Genomic DNA, 21,023 nt, shown 5'->3' with positions numbered 1-21,023 from the left:
TTTTTCTTGATGTTTATTTCTAGTTTCAAGCCATTGTCACCTTAGAAAATCATTAATATCACATCAATTTTTTGAACTTGTTAAGGCTTATTTTGTGTCCTACCATGTTGTCTATTTGAGAATGTTCATGTGCTTTTGAGGTGAATGTATATTCTTTGTGGTGAAATGTTTGGTAAATACTCATTAAATCCATTTGATCTAGTGTGTCATTTAATGCCACTATATCCTTCTTGAATTTTTAGAGTGGAGGATCTATTTATTGTTGGCAATGGGGTTTTAAAACCACCTACAATGACTTATTGCTGTTTATCTCTTTCTAAAGTCCTCTAAGGTTGACTTAAAATGTCTAGGTGCTCCTATATGAGGTAAATATGTTTACTAGGGTTATGTCCTTTTGTTTGATTGACTCTGAAACTAGTACGTAGTGGTGTTTTCTATCTCTTGTTATGCTCTTTGTTTTTAATTTTGTCAGGTAGAAGTATTTTTACCCACGCTTTTCTTTCACCTCCATTTGCATGGAATATTTTTCTCTATCCTTTCACTTTCAGCCTGTGTAAATCGATTGTTCTGATGTGGGTCTCTTGTAGACAGAATATATGCTAGTCATGTTTGCTATTCACCTACTCAATGTCTTTTCATTGGAGCATTTAACCCATTTATATTTAAGGTTATTGTTGATAGGTACTTATTCATTGCCATTGTTTCTTTTGTGCCTGTGTTCCTTCGTCTTTCTATTTCTTCTTCTTAAAACAGTCCCCTTAGCATCACTTGCAATGCTAGTTTGGTGGAAATGTACTTCTTTAGCCTTTTTTTTTTTTTTGCGGGGGGGTAGCTCTTTATTTCACCATCCATTTTAAATGAGAGTCTAGCTGGATAGGGTAGTCTTGGTTGTAGTTCCTTGCTTTTCATTACGTGGAATATTTCAAGCCAATCCCTTCTGTTTTATAGTGCTTCTTTTGAGAAATCAGTCTTATTGGAACTGCCTTATAGGTAACTAACTGTTTCTCTCCTTCTGCCATTAAGATTATCTTTGTCTTTAAACTGCCATTTTAATTTTGATATGTCTAACTGTCGGTTCATATTCACTGAGACTCTGTGCTTTCTGAAACTGTGTGACTTTTTTCCTTACCAAATTAGGAAAGTTTTCTGTCATTATTTTGTCAAACAGGCTCTTTGTCTCTTGGTCCATTTCTTCCTCTTCTGGCATCCCTATGATGTGAATATTGTTATGTTTCATGTTGTCCCAAAGCTCTCTTAGGCTATTCTCATTCTTTTTAAGTCTTTTTTTCATTTTCTCGCTCTGACTAGGTGTTTTTCCCCCACTTGTCTATCCTCTGCTTCCTCTTGCCTCCTTCTCATTCTTTCTACAGTATTTCAGATATTGCATTCTTCATTTCCAGTTGGTTGTTATTCATAGATTTTATGCTGGTATAATTCTCATTAAATCCCTTGATCATCCTTATAATCATTACTCTGATTTTATATGTCTGATAATTTTCTTCCTTCAATTTCAGTTAGCTCTTTTTCTGGGGATTTCACCTTTTCTTTTGTTTGTAGTTTGTCTCGTCTCACCATTTTAGCTGTCTCTTTGGTTTTTTTTGCTTTTTTAAGATTTATATATTTAAATTTAAAGGGGAAGGAAGAAGGAGTAGGAAAGAAACATCAGACATCAGGTGCTGTCAGAACAAAGTAAAGCAACACAGAAAACAAAACCACTGCAAGTAAAATCCCTTCCCAACAACAACAGCAATATAATCACAAAAGTTGGGAGAATAATGAAAGTTGGAAGAGAAACAATATCAAGGAAAGGGGAAAATAAAAGATAAAGAATCAGAGCAGACCAAAGGAGACAAAAATGACTATGGGAGGAGAAAAGGGAAGAGAACTAATATGAATAATGAATTGAAAGAGAAAAGCAGAAAAGGGGGATTAAGAAAGAGAAGGAATAACAGAAATAAGGAAAGGAAAGATGAAAGGAACAATGGTGTAGTCAAAGGCAAGAGTAAAATAAGAGATGATAGAAAAATAGAGCAATAAAATTAGAAGGAAAAGAAAAGTAATGAAAAGACCATGAAAAAGCAATAAATATGGAAAGTAATGAAAAAGAGCAAAGTGGAATTCATCTCAACGGAGTATAGTGCTTGTGTGCTGTCTTATCCCTTTGGGTACAGCTCTGATGTATGAGACAGGTGTTAAGCCAATGTCAGGTCCTGTCTATGTCTAGCCCCTGGCAGCCTGTTTAAAACTACAATCTGTCTACAGTTTGGCTGCACCCAGGATGGGCCCAGCTGCTGGGCAAAGCTCAGGTTTATCAGCACTGGGTTCGGTGGTGTGTCAGCAAATGACCGAAGTCACCACAGGATCCACCTCTGCCTATCTCTGCCAGGCTTTTTTCAGGTGTAGACTAGTTGCAGACTCAGCTGTTTCTGAGAGGGTTTCAAGTGGAGTCAGTAGGGGGTTGGGATTCCTGGATCTTCCAGGGCAGGTGCCTTTTAGATTTCAGGGAAGATGGTGGTTGTGTACCCCTACCCCAAAGCCACTAATCTGAGTCTGTCTGGGACTTTTTCCCTGTACTTTGCAGGGCAGGGACCCTAGTAGGCTAATGGGTGGTCTCCAGAGCCCAGATTTGGGGTCTGCCAGCAACGAGAGCCAGGGGTATTACATGTTTATGGCTCTACCATGTGAAGGAAGCTCCAGTCTGTTTCCTGGGAAAGTGTATGGTATGGCTGCACCCTACAGCCCATCTGTATCACCCTGAGTTTGCAACTGTTGCTGTCTCCTTAGCAGGGGTTAAAATTCAAGGTGGCAGAAAAGAAAGAAAAAAGTTTAAAAAAAGAAAGAACAAGACAAAAAAACAGAACTAAATTTTTTTTTAAAAGATGCAGGATGTGGTGGGCAGGCTTCCAGAGCTTTGGGGCCATGTTTTTCCACAGGGCCAGGTAATTGCTTCTCCCCTGGGAGGTTATTGCTCTTCTCAAGAAAGATGGTGGGGGAGCATGGTGGGTGGGATAGGATGGGAGTAATAGACAGAAAACTGTACTTGAAAAATAAATAAGTTTTAAAAAAATAAAAAGGAAAAAAAAGAAAGAAAGATGGCTGCCATGGAATCCAGGTGTATCCCAGCACATAGAACCCCATGGCCAATCCACCACTTCACTACCCGGTGCCTCCTTCTCCATATTTAACTTGCACAACCCCAGTCTGCTCCACCCCTCCCTTTACTGGGGTCCAGGGTAAGTGCTTATGAACCCAAAACCTGTGCTTTAGCCCCTTAAAGACTTAAGAGAGAAAAATAATGTTCTGTCTTAAGTCTCCAGCAGGTCTGTTTCTCCCCAGCAGAGACAAACCGTACTGCCTTTCACTACTGGATGCTACGTGGTCTGCTGATTTCAGTGCTGGTGCCCTGTTATTGGGAGCCCAGTTTGTGGCCCCAGTTGCTCTCCTTTTGGGGGGGAAGCACCCACAGCTACACCACTTCCTGAGCCAACCACCCTTGTGACTAGGCTGGCCCTTTTAATGACCTCCCCCTTCTTACCAATCATGGTTGGGAGTAGGTTTCCCATCCTGGGTTAAAAGTCTCTTTTTCAGGTCATCTTGGGTTTATTTCAGGTGTTTAGTCCTATCTTTAATTTTATTTCCAACTTGGTTCTGGGAGGAGGTTCATCATAAATCCTCCTACTTCACCACCATCTTGCAACAACCCTCTACCTTGTCTTCCAAATCTCTGATTTGATCCCCTGCTTCATCCTACCTACTTTTTATTCCTTCTAGTGTATGATTGATGTCAGATATGGTATTCTTTGTTTTATTCTGGTTCTTTTTCATGGTTTCTGTGTCCTTTTTCAGGCTGTTGTGGTGCTCACTTAAGCATTTTTATAACTATTACTTTGAACTCTATATGTGGTAGATTTTTTGCCTCCATTTCATTTAGTTGTTTTTTTTTTCTGAAGATTCCTCCTGTTTTTTCATTTGGGGCCTGTTTCTTAGTCCCTCCATTTTGGCTATCTCTTTTGGTTCACTTTTACATAGTATTAGATAGATCTGCTATGACTCCCAGTCTTCATGGTGTATCCTTATGTGATAGGTGTACTATAGAACCCAATGGTGCAGTTTCCTTGATCACCTGTGCTGGGTGCTCTAGGACTGACTCTTGTGTGGGTTATGAAGACCCTCCTGTTGTAATTGAGTCTTGATTGCTGTTGGCTCATTCATGCGTGGGATTGGCCCTCAGCTGGCTAACTTTGAGACTCAACCCTGACCACAGTGTGTGAGCTGCTATGCAAGTACAATCTCACCCTGGCTTCTTCTGAAAATCCTTGGTTATATGTCTCCTCTCCAGCTGTTGTTAGTTGATTATTCATGGTGATTGAGCTCAATTTAGTTGTATTTAGTTTGGTCCTATTAGGGGGTGTGTACAAGATTCACCTGCACAACTGCCATCTTGAACAGTATGATACTGTTTATTTAATCTTAAAATTTTGACTTGTATGAAATTATAGTTTTTCTGTTTCCTCCAGACTCTTTCTTATTCCTCTTTTTAATATTTATTAACTTCTCTGTCTTTAATTTTGGAAATTCCAAGAAGCTCTTTGCTTTTTGATCACTTTATATGAGTGTTTCTCAGCCATTTTTTTAAAATTTTTTATCACTGTCTCCCTCAAGAACCTGTCCTCACCCCCTTGGTAACAATGGTGTCCCTATTCAGAATACACACTATGTGTGTACACTTGTCTCTGTCTCTCAAAGAGCTATCAGACATTTAAATTACTTCAACTATTCTCCTATTTCCATAACCCTAACATCTTTATTTCTTATCGTAGTGTTAAGCTCTATTTTCAGATTTTTTGGCTATGGAATATCTACACTTGAATATATAGCATCACTTTAAAATCATTGTATTGAGAATTTTCAGACTTCTTTTTTTTTAATTTCCCTTCTCATATTTTTGCTTTTGTTGAGGTTAACATTCTTTCCATCCTCTAGTGTAGAACTAGCCATTAACTCTCTTTTTCTGTTCTCAGTATCTGTAATTTTCTTACAGAAAATTTTGCCTTTTAAATTCTTTTAAATTTATTAACCTTAAGTTCCACCAATGTCACCCTAAAATGGGTCTACCTAATACTTGCATTAGGGTAACAATTAGCCAGATTATTGACATCATTCTTCAAGTTAAATACTGCAAGTAGAATTCTGACACCACCACCCTCCCCCACCCCACCTCCACTGCCTCAAGCATGTCATTTGTCCTGTCACTTGAAAGAAACAGTGGAATTACTCTGAGGTGTAGGCATAGAACTTCTAAACTCCCTACCTGACTTTCAATGCCCTTTGTACCCTGCTCTTACCAATAGAACCTTGTTCTCTGATGCCCTAAGTTTAATTTCCAGCTAAACTCTTTTCCTGAGGTTTTCCATGCTTCCTTGCTGTGGATCTTTCATTATATCATGCTTTGTTCCCTGATTAATTTTGCCCTTCAAGACTGTGTTCTAAGTTTACTACCTGTATGAGACCTTTGGTCATTCCCTCCACTCAACCCTCATCTTCTCAGAACATTCAGTTTATATATCCTGATTATACATTTTTGTTAATGCTTTCATTTTAACTATTGGATCTATAAGTTTGATTTATCTTTCTTGTTTCTAGCCTGGTATCCAGCCAGAAAGGAATGTATCTAATACTTCCCATGCTATTTGCACATAGCCAAGATGTTAAAATTGACTATTATATTAGCAGAGCAGAAATATATCTTACGATCTTTGAAAGAGACATTAAGTAAACACAAATATATTACTATAAATTAATAAGCATTATGAAGTGTAGACAGTATACTTTGTTTTCTCCTGGGGCAACATCAGCTTCAGAATTGCCTTCAAGGGGCCAAATGTAATTTTAGGACTGTATAAATATAACTACTCCTTAAAAATTAAGCAAGAGTTCATCGCTTCCTCCAGGTAGAAAGAAGGCCCTGGGCTAGAAAAAAAACAAGGAGAAGGGCTGGATTTGGCCCATGGGCCCTGTGTTTGCCACCTGTGTGCTAAGTGAAATAAGTCACGTGGTGAAAAACAAATGACAAATACCATGTGATCTAACCTTTAAGTGGAACCTAATCAACAAAACAAACAAGTAAGCAAAATATAACCAGAGACATTGAAATAAAGAACAAACTAATAGTAACCAGAGGGGAGGAGCAAAGGAATAATGGGGGCAAACGGGTTTTCAGGAACAATTGTAAGGGACACATAGGCAAAATCAAGGTGGGGTAGAATCAAGGGAGGGAGGTGGGGATGGCCAGGGTAAGGGAGGGAAGCGGTGAGGGTAAAAGGCAGACAACTATTGAACAATACAATTTTTTAAAAGCTTTTATTTCTTTTTAGAGGATGGAGAAGGGAGAAAGTGAAGAGTAGAAATATTCATTTGAGATAGAAACATCAATTGGTTGCCTCTTATATGCACCCCAACTAGGGACTGAACCAGCAATCTAGGCATGTGCCCTGACCAAGAATCAAACTGGTGATCTTTTCCTCTGCAAAATGATGCCCAATGACTTGAGCCACACTGATCAGGGTTTATTCTTAACAATATTTTCAAAAACTAATGTCACAAAGTTTTATTGCTTATAAAATCTACCATTAATACATCCCCTGCCCACTGATTTTCATAGCCCTGTCATTTATTTTTATTTCTTTTTTATTGTCGTTGAAGTACATTTGTCTCCACTTCCCCACCACTACTCCTCCACCACCCTACCCATCCCCTCCTCCCACTTTCAATCTTGCCCTCCTTTGGCATTGTTCCCGTGTCCTTTATACATGTTCCTTGGTGACCCTTCCCCTTTTGTTCCCTATTTTCATTTCACCCCTCCCCTCTGGTTACTGTCAGTTTGTTCTTTATTTCAATGTCTCTGGCTATATTTTGCTTGCTTGTTTGTTTATTGATTACATTCTACTTATTCATGAGATCATATGGTATTTTTCTTTTACCATCTGGCTTACTTCACTTAACATAATGCTCTCTAGCTTTGTCCATGCTGTTGCAAAGGGTAGCAGCTCCTTTTTTCTACTGTATAGAATTCCGTTGTGTAAATGTACCAATTTTTTGATGCACTCATTTACTGATGGGCATCAGTAAATGATTACCTCCAACACTTAGATTACCTCCAACACTTGGCTATTGTAAATTGTGCTGCTATGAACACTGGGATGCACAGGTTCTTTTTTATTGGTGTTTCACGATTCTTAGGGTATAATTCCAGCACTAGAATTGCTGGGTCAAAAGGCAGTTCCATTATTAGTTTTCTGAGGAAATGCCATACTGTTTTCCACAGTCTGCATTCCCACCAACAGCACACTAGGGTTCCCTTTTGTCTGTAACCTTGCCAGCACTTGTTGTTTATTGATTTGTTTATGATGGCCATTCTCACTGGTGTTAAGCGGTATCTCATTGTGGTTTTATTTTATTTTATTTTTTTAATATTTTATTTATTTATTTTTAGAGAGAGGGGAAGGGAAGAAGAAAGAATGGGAGAGAATCATCAATGCGTAGTTGCCTTTCATGTGTCCCCTACTGGGGACCTGGCCTGCAACCCAGGCATGTGCCCTGACCAGGAACCAAACCAGCGACCCTTTGCTTCACAGGCTGAGCTACACCAGCCAGGGCTCATTGTGGTGTAGCTCAGTGGAAATTTGCATATCAGTGGAAATTTTAATTTGCATATCTCTGTTGGCTAGAGATGCTGAGCATCCTTTCATGTGTCTCTGGGTCCTCCATATGTCCTCCTTGAAGAAATGTCTGTTCAGATCCTCTGCCCATTTTTTAATTGGTTTGTCTTCCTGATGTGGAGTCCTGTGAGTTCTTTATGTATTTTGGAGATTGAATTTCTGTCTGAGGTATCACTGGTAAATAAATTTTCCCATATGGTTGATTCTCTTTTCATTTTAATGCTGTTTTCTTTAGCCATGCAGAAGCTTTTTATTTTGCTGAGATCCCTTTGTTTATTCTTTTCTTTAACATCCGTTGCTCTAGGAGACATATTGGTGAAAATATTGCTGCATGGAATATCTGAGTTTTTCCTGCCTATGATCTCCTCTAGGACTTTTATGGTGTTATAACTTATATGTCTTTTACCCACCTTCAACTTGAATTTATTTTTCTGTATGGTGTAAGTTGGTGATCACGTTTCATTATTTTTATATGTAGCTGCCCAGCTCTCCCAACACCATTTGTCGAAGAGGCTATTTTTAGTCCATTTTATGCTTGTGCCCACTATGTCAAATATTATCTGACCATAGAGACTTGGGTTTATTTCTGGGCTCTCTATTCTGTTCCATTTATCTATATGTATGTTTTTATGCCAGTACTAGACTATTTTGATCACCATGGCCTTGTAATATAGTTTCATATCAGCTATTGTGATGCCTCCTACTTTGCTCTTATTTCTCAAAATTGCTGAGGCTATTCAGGATGTTTATGGTTCAATATAAATTTTTTCTTCTACAATTATTTCTTCTATAGAGTAAATGGAAATGTTTATTCTATATCTGTGAGCTATGTGATTATATTTTAATAGGGATTGCATTTAATCTATAAATTGCTTTGGGTAGTATGGACATTTTGATGATATTAATTATTCTAATCCATGGACATGGTAAATGCTTCCATTTACTGGTGTCTTCCTTAATTTCTTTCTTCAGGGTTGTATAGGTTTCTGAATACAGGTCTTTACTTCCTTGCTTAGGTTTAAGTTTATTCCTCAGTACTTTAGTTTTCTTGTCACTTAGCCCTGTCATTTCTGCAGCTGTTCCCAAGTATGTTACAACAAGAATGTTGAAGCACTGACCTTTCACCATTCAATAATTTTGACCCACCTCATGAATTAATGGTTCCATTCTGAATTCTTTTACTCTTAGTATATATTTCTATTTTTTTACATTACTTTTTTTTTTCAGAGAGAGGGGAATGGAAGGTGAAAGAAAGGGAGAAAAAGTTCAGTTGGTTGCCTCCTGTTCACCCCTATATGGGGACCAGCCCTGCAACAAAGGCGTCTGCTATGACAGGGAACTAAACCAGCAACCTTCCAGCTCCCAGGCCGGTGCTCAGTCCACTAAGCCACACCATCCAGGGCATTGCCATTACTTTTAAATTGTGTTAACAAACTAATACATTCACCAGGTAAAGCAAATTGTGTGGAAAAGCTTAAGAAAAAAACCACTCTCCCTGGTCTGCTGCTGTCATGCCACAGAGAATGGTTGCTCTGAGCTGCTCAAGTTTCAATCCATGTTTCCAAATAATGTGCTCATGCAGTTACCACTTTTTAGAAAAAGAATTTAAAAAGAAGCACGAAAAGGTGCACAATGTCACTTGTCAATTACACCTAAATAAAGCTTTAAAGAAAAGTACAATGAGGATTTTAAAGAAAGGTAGAAAATAAATTATGCATGAGTAGGAAAGAAAAGTGAAATTTTCAAGTATACTAAATGTTTTTATTTTTCAATTTCATTGTTTATGCCATTGCAGTTGTCCCAATTGTACTACATGTTTTTAAATTTTAAAAGTTGTACTGCAAAAGTAAAAGATACACAGTGAAAATTTTCTGTTATATCCCCAACTCCACTGTACTCATGTTCTCGTTGGTGGCTATCACTGACCGTCTACAGTGAGTGAATCTTGTGCAAATATGATTTTACAACTGTGCATGGAAAGCTGAAGGATGAAACCCCAAACCATAATGCTGAGTGCATGCAATTGTGATTTTGATCAATAATTGTTAAGATGTCCTTGTTGGGGTTGATACCAGTTTACAGTCACAAGCAGTGTATGTCTTCAGGCTTTGGGGTTTTGCCTGTGTAACAGGTACAAATTTGTACCTCAGTATAGTTTTACTTTAAATTTACTATATTATGATATACTGCCATTTTCCAGTTTGTCAATATTTGACATTTGCTATTGACTTTCTTACACCCTTCCATGTGATGATTTAGCTCTTTTATACTACTTTCCCAACATGCCCAACTTCCCAAGAATTTATGTCAGAGTTATATGGCTGATAAATGCTTACATTGCTTTGAATTCATATTTTTTATTCCCTGCAGAGTCAAGTAGTATACTATATGAGTATTACAGTTCCTTTTTTTTGTTTCTAAAGCCAATACTTGTTTTCTAAAATGTTTCATGTAGAAGGGGTTAATTCTGTGTTGTTTTATAGGGCTTTAAATAATTTGGTTAATTATTATAGTTTCTGTTATGTATCAACAATTGATTCAATATATTTTCTGTTTTATTGACTTCTTTGCTCATTCTAATTTCTTGTATTTGAAGTAATTTAAAAAAGTTTTTGGGGGGGACTTCCGCCAAGATGGAGATGTAGGTGAAAATAATGTGCCTCCTCACACAACCAAGTTTATTTTATTTTTTTAAATATAATTTTTTTATTCAATTCTTGTTCAAGTACAGGTTTCTGTCTTATATTCCCAACCCTGCCCGCCCCCCACCCCATGCTCCCCACCTCCCTCCCCTTTCCGCCCCCCATCCTTAGTTATTCTCCATGTGTCCTTTATACTTGTTCATGTGAGTCCATTCCCTTTTCCCCTATGATTCTCTCCCCTCTCCCCTCTGGACCCTGTCAGCCTGTTCCCATACTTGAGTGTCATTGGTCATATTTTGCTTGCTTGTTTGGTTTGTTTAGATTCCTGTTAATGGTGATATCATATGGTATTTGTCTTTCACTGCCTGGCTTATTTCGCTCGGCATAATGCTTTCCAGTTCCATCCATGATGTTGCAAAGGGTAGTAGTTCCTTCTTCCTTTCTGCAGCATAGAATTCCATTGTGTAAATGTACCATAGTTTTTTGATCCAGTCATTTACCGATGGGCATCTAGGCTGCTTCCAACTCTTGGCTATCGTAAATTGTGCTGCTATGAACATCGGGGTGCATAGGTTCTTTTGGATTGGTGTTTCAGGGTTCTTAGGATATACTCCCAAGAGTGGAATTGCTGGGTCAAAAGGTACGTTCATTTTTAGTTTTCTTAGAAAATTCCATACTGTTTTCCATAGTGGTTGTACCAGTCTGCAATCCCACCAACAGTGAACTAGAGTCCCCTTTTCCCCACAACCTCTCCAGCACTTGTTGTTTGTTTCTTTGTTTATGATAGCCAATCTGACTGGTGTTAAGTGGTATCTCATTGCGGTTTTAATTTGCATCTCTCTGATAGCTAGTGATATCGAGCATCTTTTCATGTGTCTCTGGATTCTCTGTATGTCCTCCTTGGAGAAATGTCTGTTCAAGTCCTCTGCCCATTTTTTGATTGGGTTGCTTGTCTTCTTTGAGTGGAGCCGAATGAGTTCTTTGTATATTTTGGAGATTAAACCCTTATCTGAGGTATCATTGGCAAATATGTTTTCCCAAGCTGTTGCTTCTCTTTGTATCTTGATACTGTTTTCCTTAGCCATGCAGAAGCTTTTAATTTTGATGAGATCCCATTTGTTTATTCTTTCCTTTATGTTCCTTGCTCTAGGGGACGTATCAGTAAAAATATTGCTGCGTGGAATATCTGAGATTTTCTTGCCAAGGCTCTCCTCTAGGGTTTTAATGGTTTCACGGCTTATATTTAAGTCTTTTATCCACCTTGAATTTATTTTGGTGTATGGTGTAAGTTGGTGCTCAAGTTTCATTTTTTTGCATGTAGCTGTCCAGTTCTCCCAACACCATTTGTTGAAAAGGCTGTCTTTACTCCATTTTATGTTATTGCCCCCTTTGTCGAATATTAATTGACTGTAGAGAGTTGGGTTTATTTCTGGGCTCTCTGTTCTATTCCATTGGTCTATGTGCCTGTTTTTGTGCCAGTACCAGGCTGTTTTGATTACAGTGGCCTTGTAATACAGTTTGATATCAGGTATTGTGATCCCTCCTACTTTGTTCTTCTTTCTCAAAATTGCAGCAGCTATTCGGGGTCTTTTCTGGTTCCATATAAATTTTTGAAGTGTTTGTTCTATGTCTGTGAAATACGCCATTGGTACTTTAATAGGTATTGCATTGAATCTGTAAATTGCTTTGGGTAGTATGGACATTTTGATGATGTTAATTCTTCCAATCCATGAACACGGTATATGTTTCCATTTATTTGTGTCTTCCTTGATTTCTTTCTTCAGTGTTGTGTAGTTTTCTGCATACAGGTCTTTTACCTCCTTGGTTAGGTTTATTCCCAGATATTTTATTTTTCTTTTTGCTATATCGAATGGGATTTTTTTCCTGATTTCTGCTTCTGCTGCTTCATTGTTGGTATACAAAAATGCCTTTGATTTCTGGATATTAACTTTGTATCCCGCTGTTATGCCAAATTCATTTATTAGTTCCAGCAGTTTTTTGGTAGAGGCTATAGGGTTTTCCATGTACACTATCATGTCATCTGCAAACAATGCCAGTTTTGTTTCCTCCTTTCCGATTTGGATGCCTTTTATTTCCTTTTCTTGTCTGATCGCTGCAGCTAGAACTTCTAATACTATATTGAATAGAAGTGGTGAAAGTGGGCAACCTTGTCTTGTACCTGATCTTAGTGGAAAAGCTTTTAGTTTTTGCCCATTGAGTATGATGTTGGCTGTAGGTCTTTCATATATGGCCTTTATTATATTGAGGAATGTTCCCTCTATTCCCACCTTGCTGAGTACCTTTATCATAAATGGGTGTTGTACCTTATCAAAAGCTTTTTCCGCATCTATTGATATGACCATGTGGTTTTTGTCTTTGCTTTTGTTTATTTGGTGTATTACATTTATTGATTTGCGTATATTGAACCATCCTTGCATCCCTGGGATGAATCCCACTTGGTCGTGGTGTATGATCTTTTTGATGTATTGTTGGATGCGATTTGCCAATATTTTATTGAGGATTTTAGCATCTATGTTCATCAGTGATATTGGCCTGTAATTTTCTTTCTTTGTTGTGTCTCTATCTGGCTTTGGAATTAGGGTGATGCTGGCTTCATAAAAAGAGTTGGGGAGTTTTCCCTCCTTTTGGATTTTTTGGAATAGTCTGTGAAGAATAGGGGTTAGCTCTTCCTTAAAAGCTTTGTAGAATTCTCCTGTGAAACCATCTGGTCCAGGGCTTTTGTGTGATGGGAGTTTTTTGATTACTTCTTCAATTTCATTTGCTGTTATTGGCCTGTTCAGGTTTTCTGCTTCTTTTTCATTGAGTTTTGGAAGATTATATTTTTCTAGAAATTTGTCCATTTCACCTAGGTTTTCAAATTTCTTGGCATACAGTTCCGCATAGTAATTTCTTACAATCCTTTCTATTTCTGTGGTATCAGTTGTAATCTCTCCTCTTTCATTTCTGATTGTGTTTATTTGGGTCCTCTCTCTTCTTTTCTTGATGAGCCTACTTAAAGGTTTGTCTATTTTGTTTATCTTTTCAAAAAACCAACTCCTGGATTCATTGATCTTTAGAATTGTGCTTTTAGTCTCTATGTCATTTAATTCTGCTCTGATCTTGGTTATTTCCTTCCTTGTACTTGCTCTGGGCTGTCTCTGTTGTTGTTCCTCAAGTTCTTGGAGGCGTCGGGTTAGGTTGTTTGTTTGAAATGTTTCTATTTTCTTTAGGTAAGCCTGTATTGCTATGAACTTCCCTCTCAGGACTGCCTTGGCCGTGTCCCATAAGTTTTGGGTTGTGGTGAGTTCATTTTCATTTGTTTCCAGAAACTTTTTTATTTCTTCCCTGATTTCTATCTTGACCCATTCGTTGTTTAATAGGATACCATTCAATCTCCATGATTTTGTGTGTTTTTGGTTTCTTCCTGTGGAGTTAGTTTCCAATTTCCGTCCCTTGTGATCAGAGAAAATGCTTGGTATGATTTCTATTTTCCTAAAATTGTTGAGTCTCGTTTTGTGTCCTATCATGTGGTCTATCTTTGAAAATGTTCCATGTGCATTTGAAAAGAATGTGTATTTAGCTTCTTTAGGGTGAAGGGCTCTATATATATCAATGAGGTCCATTTCATCTAGAGTGTCATTTAATGCTGCAATATCTTTGTTGATATTTTTTTTTGGAAGATCTGTCCATTTTTGACAGTGGGGTGTTAAAATCCCCTACTATAATTGTGTTGCCGTCAATGTCATTTTTGAGGTCCTCTAGAATTTTCTTTATATATTTTGGTGCTCCTATGTTGGGTGCATATATATTTACGATGTTAATGTCTTTTTGGTGGATTCTTCCCTTGAGCAATATGAAGTGACCTTCTGGGTCTCTCTTTATGGCCCTATTTTTGAAGTCTATTTTGTCTGATATGAGAATTGCTACCCCGGCTTTTTTTTCTTGTCCATTTGCTTGGAAAATTTGTTTCCATCCTTTCACCTTTAGTCTGTGATGGTCTTTTGACCCGAGGTGGGTCTCTTGTAGGCACCATATGTGTGGGTCATGCTTTCTTATCCATTCAGCTATTCTGTCTTTTATGCCAATATTTTATTGAGGAATTTAGCATCTATGTTCATCAGTGGTATTGGCCTGTAATTTTCCTTCTTTGTTGTGTCTCTATCTGGCTTTGGAATTAGGGTGATGCTGGCTTCATAAAAACAGTTGGGGAGTTTTCCCTCCTTTTGGATTTTTTGGAATAGTCTGTGAAGAATAGGGGCTAGCTCTTCCTTAAAAGCTTTGTAGAATTCTCCTGTGAAACCATCTGGTCCAGGGCTTTTGTGTGATGGGAGCTTTTTGATTACTGCTTCAATTTCATTTGCTGTTATTGGCCTGTTCAGGTTTTCTGCTTCTTTTTCATTGAGCTTTGGAAGATTACATTTCTCTAGAAATTTGTCCATTTCACCTAGATTTTCAAGTTTCTTGGCATACAGTTCCGCATAGTAACTTCTTACAATCCTTTCTATTTCTGTGGTATCAGTTGTAATCTCTCTTCTTTCATTTCTGATTGTGTTAATTTGGGTCCTCTCTCTTCTTGATGAACCTAGTTAAAGGTTTGTCTATTTTGTTTATCTTTTCAAAAAACCAACTCCTGGATTCACTGATCTTTAGAATTGTGCGTTTAGTCTCTATGTCATTTAATTCTGCTCTGATCTTGGTTATTTCCTTCCTGCCACTTGCTCTGGGCTGTCTTTGTTGTCGTTCCTCGAGTTCTTGCAGGCATCGGGTTAGGTTGTTTGTTTGAAATGTTTCTATCCTCTTTAGGTGAGACTGTATTGCTATGAACTTCCCTCTCAGGACTGCCTTCACTGTGTCCCATAAGTTTTGGGTTGTTGTGAGTTCATTTTCATTAGTTTCAAGAAGTTTTGTGATTTCCTCCCTAATTTCAATCTTGACCCATTCGTTGTTTAATAGCATACCATTCAATCTCCATGGTTTTGGGTGTTTGGGGTTTTTTTTCTGTGGCGTTGGTTTCCAATTTCAGTCCCTTGTGATCAGAGAAGATGCTTGGTATGATTTCTATTTTCCTGAAGTTGTTGAGACTGGTTTTGTGTCCTATCATGTGATCTATCTTTGAAAATGTTCCATGTGCACATGAAAAGAATGTGTATTTAGCTTCTTTGGGATGGAGGGCTCTATATATATCAATTAGGTCCATTTCTTCTAGGGTGTCTTTTAATGCTGCTATATCTTTGTTGATATTTTGTTTGGAAGATCTGTCCATTTTGACAGTGGGGTGTTAAAATCCCCTACTATAATTGTGTTGCTGTCAATATCTTTCTTGGGGTCCTCTAGGATTTTCTTTATATATTTGGGTGCTCCTGTGTTGGGTGCATATATATTTACGATGTTAATGTCTTCTTGGTGGATTCTTCCCTTGAGTATTATGAATTGACCTTCTGGGTCTCTCTTTATAGCCTTTTTCTTGAAGTCTATTTTGTCTGATATGAGGATTGCTACCCCGGCTTTTTTTTCTTGTCCATTTGCTTGGAAAATTTGTTTCCATCCTTTCACTTTCAGTTTGCGGTGGTCTTTTGACCTGAGGTGGGTCTCTTGTAGGCAGCATATGTGTGGATCATGCCTTCTTAACCATTCAGCTATTCTATGTCTCTTAATTGGTGCATTTAATCCATTTATGTTTAAGGTTATTATTGAAAGGTACTTATGCATTGCCATTTATGTACCTGTGTTACTCTCTGTCTCTCTCTTTTCCTTCCTTTCCTTAAAGCAGCCCTTTTAGTAATTCTTGTATAGCCGGTGTTGTGGAGGCGTATTCTTTTAGACTTCTTTTGTCTTGGAATTTCTTTATTTGGCCTTCTATCTTGATTGAGTGCCTTGCTGGGTACAGTAGCCTTGGTCGTAGGCCGCTGTTTCTCATTACTTGGAATATTTCCTGCCATTCTTTTCTTGCTTGGAATATTTCCGTTGAGAAGTCATTAGCCAACCTTATTGGGACCCCCTTGTATGTTACTTCCTTTTTCTCCCTTGCTGCCTTTAGGATTCTCTCTTTGTCCTGGAGTTTTCCCATTTTAATGATGATGTGTCTTGCAGTAGGCCTCTTTGGTTCCACCTTCCTGGGTCTCTCTGCGATTCCTGGATTCGTGTGACTTTCTCTCCCCTCATCTTAGGAAAATTTTCCGTTATTACTCTTTCAAGTAGGTTTTCTATGCCTTGTTCTTCTTCTTACCCTTCTGGTATTCCTATTATTCAGATATTATTATGTTTCATATTGTCTTGCATTTTTCTTAGACTCTTCTCATTTTTTCTGGTTCTCTTTCCCATTACCTCGTCCGTCTGGGAGATTCTTTCCACCTTGTCTTCGAGCTCGCTTATGCGGTCTTCCGCCTCATCAGTCCTACTCTTCATACCTTCTACTGTGTTCTTCAGTTCAGAAATTGTATTTTTCATTTACTCTTGGCCTTTGCTGATGGTTTCTATTTCCTTTTTCATGTTGGTATATTTTGTAGAGAGTTCATTGTAGCTCCCCTGTAGTTTCTGGTAGCTCGTTGTAAGCTCTTTGGATTTCCTGATAACCAGTGCTTTGAATTCAATATCTGATAGTTGACTTGCCTCTATTTCATCTAACATTCTTTCTAAGACTTCCTCCCTTTCTTTCATTTGGGGATTATTTCTTTGTCTCCCCATTGTTTGTGATGCTTTTCTTGTTGGCCTCAGCTTCTTAGATTGATCTGTTCTGGTACTCTGAGTTTATGGCGTGAACTTCTGTGGTAGGATACCTGTGGAATTCAGTGGTACAGTCTCCTGTAGGTATCTTGGTGTTCTCTGCTCCCACTACTCCTCTGGTTGGTGTCCAGAGAGTCAATCCTTTTCTTCTGGTCTCACTAGCTGCAGCACCCTGAGGGGCTGTTATTGTGGTTCTTCTCGCGCCTTTGTACACTCAACTCATCTTGCCAGTACCCCCCAAGATCCAGACTGGCGCCTCTCTCCCATGCCCTACTGAGAGCGGATTTTCCCCCAGGCTTCCCAGCCCTGGTCTGACATGAGGGTGCACACTCTCAGCCAGGCTTTCTTGTTCTTGTAGGCTTGGGTGTGGACCTTTCCCTTTGTTGTGGCTGAATACACAGGGCAACTCACAATTCTCGCAAATCTACCGCTACAGCCTGACTCCCTGTGTTTCCCTGTCTGCGCCGGCTGAGTAGGGATGGAGCTGGCAACTGGCTCTCTTCCAGGGGCCCAGCCAGCAGCCCGAGAATCTCCGAGAGTGTTCGCCAGCCGGTGCAGGTCCTGAGCCACAGGGATCACCAGGGCGACTCTCAATTCCCCAAGCCAAGGGTCCGCGCAGACCCCTCCCCGCCAGAAAAGCACAGGCGACTGGCGGTTCCCCAAGTAGACAGCCTGCATGGGGCCTCTCAAGGGCCAGGAAGGTGTACTCGACCGGAGGTTGGTGGAGCCCGGGGCCGGGAAGGCACATTTGGTTGGAGGAGCTGGCGCTGGCCGCTGGGGGCCAGGAAGTCCCGCGCAACCTGTAGCTGGTCAAGCGGAAGATCAATGCTTGACTCCCAGTGTCTCCATGTCTGCGCCAGCTGAGCAGGGATGGAGTTGGTCTGTGCTGGCTGAGTAGGGATGGAACTCGAAACTGACCCACTTCTGGAAGCCCTGCCAGCAGTCCGAGACTCCCTGGGACTGCTCGAGGGCAGGCACAGGCCCCTCGAAGCAGGGAGTGCTCTGGCAACTCTCAGTTCTCCCAAGCCAGCAACCTGACTCCACAGGTTATCAGAGCTTTCTGGTTTGCTTCCGAATGCTCACTCCTCTCTCTGCCACTACTGGCAGACCGATCTCTTACAGTCTTTTCCAATCTGTGCCCTGCCAGATGTGGGGGGGGGGAGGTGTGAGGGTGACCAGTTCTCTCCCAGAATCAGTATTGCCCACCCTTGGCTCTCAGAGACCTGGGCGGGTGGCCAGGGCCCTGGCGCAGCCTGGTAGGGGGCCTGCCACCACCTCTGCGCTGCTCCCTCGTACCTTGTTGATCCATAGTCGTCTCCTCTCCTCAACCTCTGGTCATTCAGTGTCCGCTACACTCTCTGGAGTCCTGCCTTCTTATATGCTGGGTCCCCATTGGGCATCTGCTGTGCTCCTCCGCAGATCAGCCAGGTCCTTCTCCGGTGCGTGGAGAGAAGCAAAATCCTTTGTCCTACTCCACTGCCATCTTCCCTCTCCTCCTCGCAGAACCAAGTTTAAAGTCAACAAAGTTTCAGTAACAAAAATGTAGCCAAAACACAGAAAATTGAACTGTATGGAAGTCTGACAATAACGAACCGTTCAGCCAGACTGGTAAGAGGGGCAGAGCCTGCAGTGGAGTGAGGTTGGGCAGGAAAGATCTCCTGACCCAGCTGCACAGGCAGCCATGGGCAGATCCCAGGTGTGGGGTAGCAACTGGAGGACCCAGTAAGGGCGCAAGGCAGTAGGCTGACTTCGGTCACACATTTGCACAGAGATAAACCAGCGAGCAGTGAGACAGACCACGCAGGCCCCAGAAGCAGGAAGCAGCAGAGGGGACAGCCACTGTTCCTCTTGAACCCCTCCCCGACATACAGGGTCACAACTCAGCAACTGGTCGCCCTGCCCTGGTGAACACCTAGAGCTCTGCCCTTCATACATAACAGATGCAAACAGACCAAGACATTATGGCTCAAGAGGAACAGCTCAAATCCCCAGAGCCAATACTTCAGAGCGACCAAGAAATAGCCAACCTATCAGGTGCACAGTTCAAAACACTGGTGATCAGGATGCTCACAGAACTGGTCGATTTTAGTCACAAATTAGAGGAACAAATGAACGCTAAACTAATTGAAATGAAGGGGAATGCACAAGAAACCAGTGGTGATGCAAAGGAAACTGGGACTCAGATCAAGGGAGTGGACCAGAAGGAAGAAAAAAATGACCAACAGAAAAGAATGAAGAAACAAGAATTCAAAAAAATGAGGAGAGGCTTAGGAACCTCCAGGACATCTTTAAACATTCCAACATCCGAATTATAGGGGTACCAGAAGGGGAAGAGGAACAGCAACAAGGGGTAAACTTATTTGAACAAATAATGAAGGAGAACTTCCCCAATCTGGCAAAGGCAATAGACTTCCAGGAAGTCCAGGAAGCTCAGAGAGTCCCAAAGAAGTTGGACCCAAGAAGGAACACACCGAGGCACATCATAATTACATTAGCCAAGATTAAAATGAAGGACAGAATCCTAGAAGCAGCAAGAGAAAAGGGAACAGTCACCTACAAAGGAGTTCCCATCAGACTGTCAGCTGATTTCTCAAAAGAGATCTTGCCATCAGGCAAGAAGGGGCTGGAAAGAAGTATTCCAGGTCATGAAATCCAAAGACCTATATCGAAGATTGCTCTATCCAGCAAAGCTTTCATGTAGAATGGGAGGGCAGATAAAGTGCTTCTCAGATAAGGTCAAATTCAAGGAGTTCATCATCACCAAGCCCTTATTATATGAAATGTTAAAGGGACTTATCTAAGAAAAAGAAGATGAAAAATATGAACAGTGAAAGGACAGCAAACTCACAGTTATTAACAACCACACCTAAAACAAAAGCAAACTAAGAGGACATCTAGAGCAGGAGTGGAACCATAGAAATGAAGATCACATGGAGGGTTAGCAACAGGGGAGTGGGAGGAGGAGAAGAGGGGAGAAGGTACAGAAAATAAGTAGCATAGATGGTAGGTAGAAAATAGACAGGGGGGAGGGCAAGAATAGTATGGGAAATATAGAATCTAAAGAACTTGAGACATGTGGACATAAACTAAAGGGGAGTGATGGTGGGGGAGGGGTGTGCAGGGTGGAGGGGAATGAAGGGGGAGGAAGTGGGACAACTGTAATGGCATAATCAATAAAATATATTTTTAAAAAATAGTGAACAGAGTAAACAGAATTTAAAAGGTACATAATTAGAGAAATCTGACAGGATATCACACATAGAAAACAACACAACACATAAATATGTTGTTATAAAAAATAATCAGAATTCTTCTTAATTAATCAAAGGATTGAAAAACATGATAATTATAATAATGAAGACTTACCATACCCATTTGAAGTACTCAGGCAGCAGTTGCACAATCTTATGTGAGAGGAACTATCAGGACACTCATTCTACATACAAAGAAACCAAGTTTCTAATGGTTAAGTAACTAAGTGTCAGGCAGTCTGATTCTAAGACCTGCAATCCAGAAGGGCTAAATAGCAAAATGAACACATGGCTGAGATGGAAGATGGAGGGATTCTCCTATAATGCAGAATAAAAGATCAGATCGGTGAAAAGATAAAAATAAACACAAATTTTGTAGGAGTTCTATGAATATAGACAAGATAGAATGAAGGGAAAGACACTATCATGAAATAACAACAAAAAAATTACCACAAACCAAACATTTCTTAGAACTGAAGATTCAGGGCCTGCTGAATGCTAAAAATGTAATAATGAAACCTTAGGACTTCAAGCAGAAAAGAAATCCCAGAAAAAGCTGAGCATCCAAACAGAAAAGCTAGGTTATATAAAAATAAATAAAAATTATAATGACACTGAATTATTAACAAGCAATACCGATCACTTAAAGATAACTGAAATATATATTCTACTTTTGAATTAAAGTGATT

General features: G+C 39.8%; 1 protein-coding gene across 1 annotated transcript in view; it reads left to right on the top strand.

Moving 5' to 3' along the window:
* The first annotated feature begins 10,351 nt into the window (after positions 1-10,351).
* ZNF239 (zinc finger protein 239) overlaps positions 10,352-21,023 on the top strand; it is a 20,771-nt gene continuing 10,099 nt past the window's right edge. The window contains 2 exon segments of the mRNA XM_037037775.1: positions 10,352-10,359; positions 17,590-17,800. Coding sequence (XP_036893670.1) covers positions 10,352-10,359; positions 17,590-17,800 — 219 coding nt within the window.

Source organism: Sturnira hondurensis, unplaced genomic scaffold (genome assembly GCF_014824575.4).
Source record: "Sturnira hondurensis isolate 20B ecotype Veracruz unplaced genomic scaffold, ASM1482457v3 Scaffold0023451, whole genome shotgun sequence".
Classification (NCBI taxonomy): domain Eukaryota; kingdom Metazoa; phylum Chordata; class Mammalia; order Chiroptera; family Phyllostomidae; genus Sturnira; species Sturnira hondurensis.
This window is presented reverse-complemented; position numbering and strand designations above follow the sequence as displayed.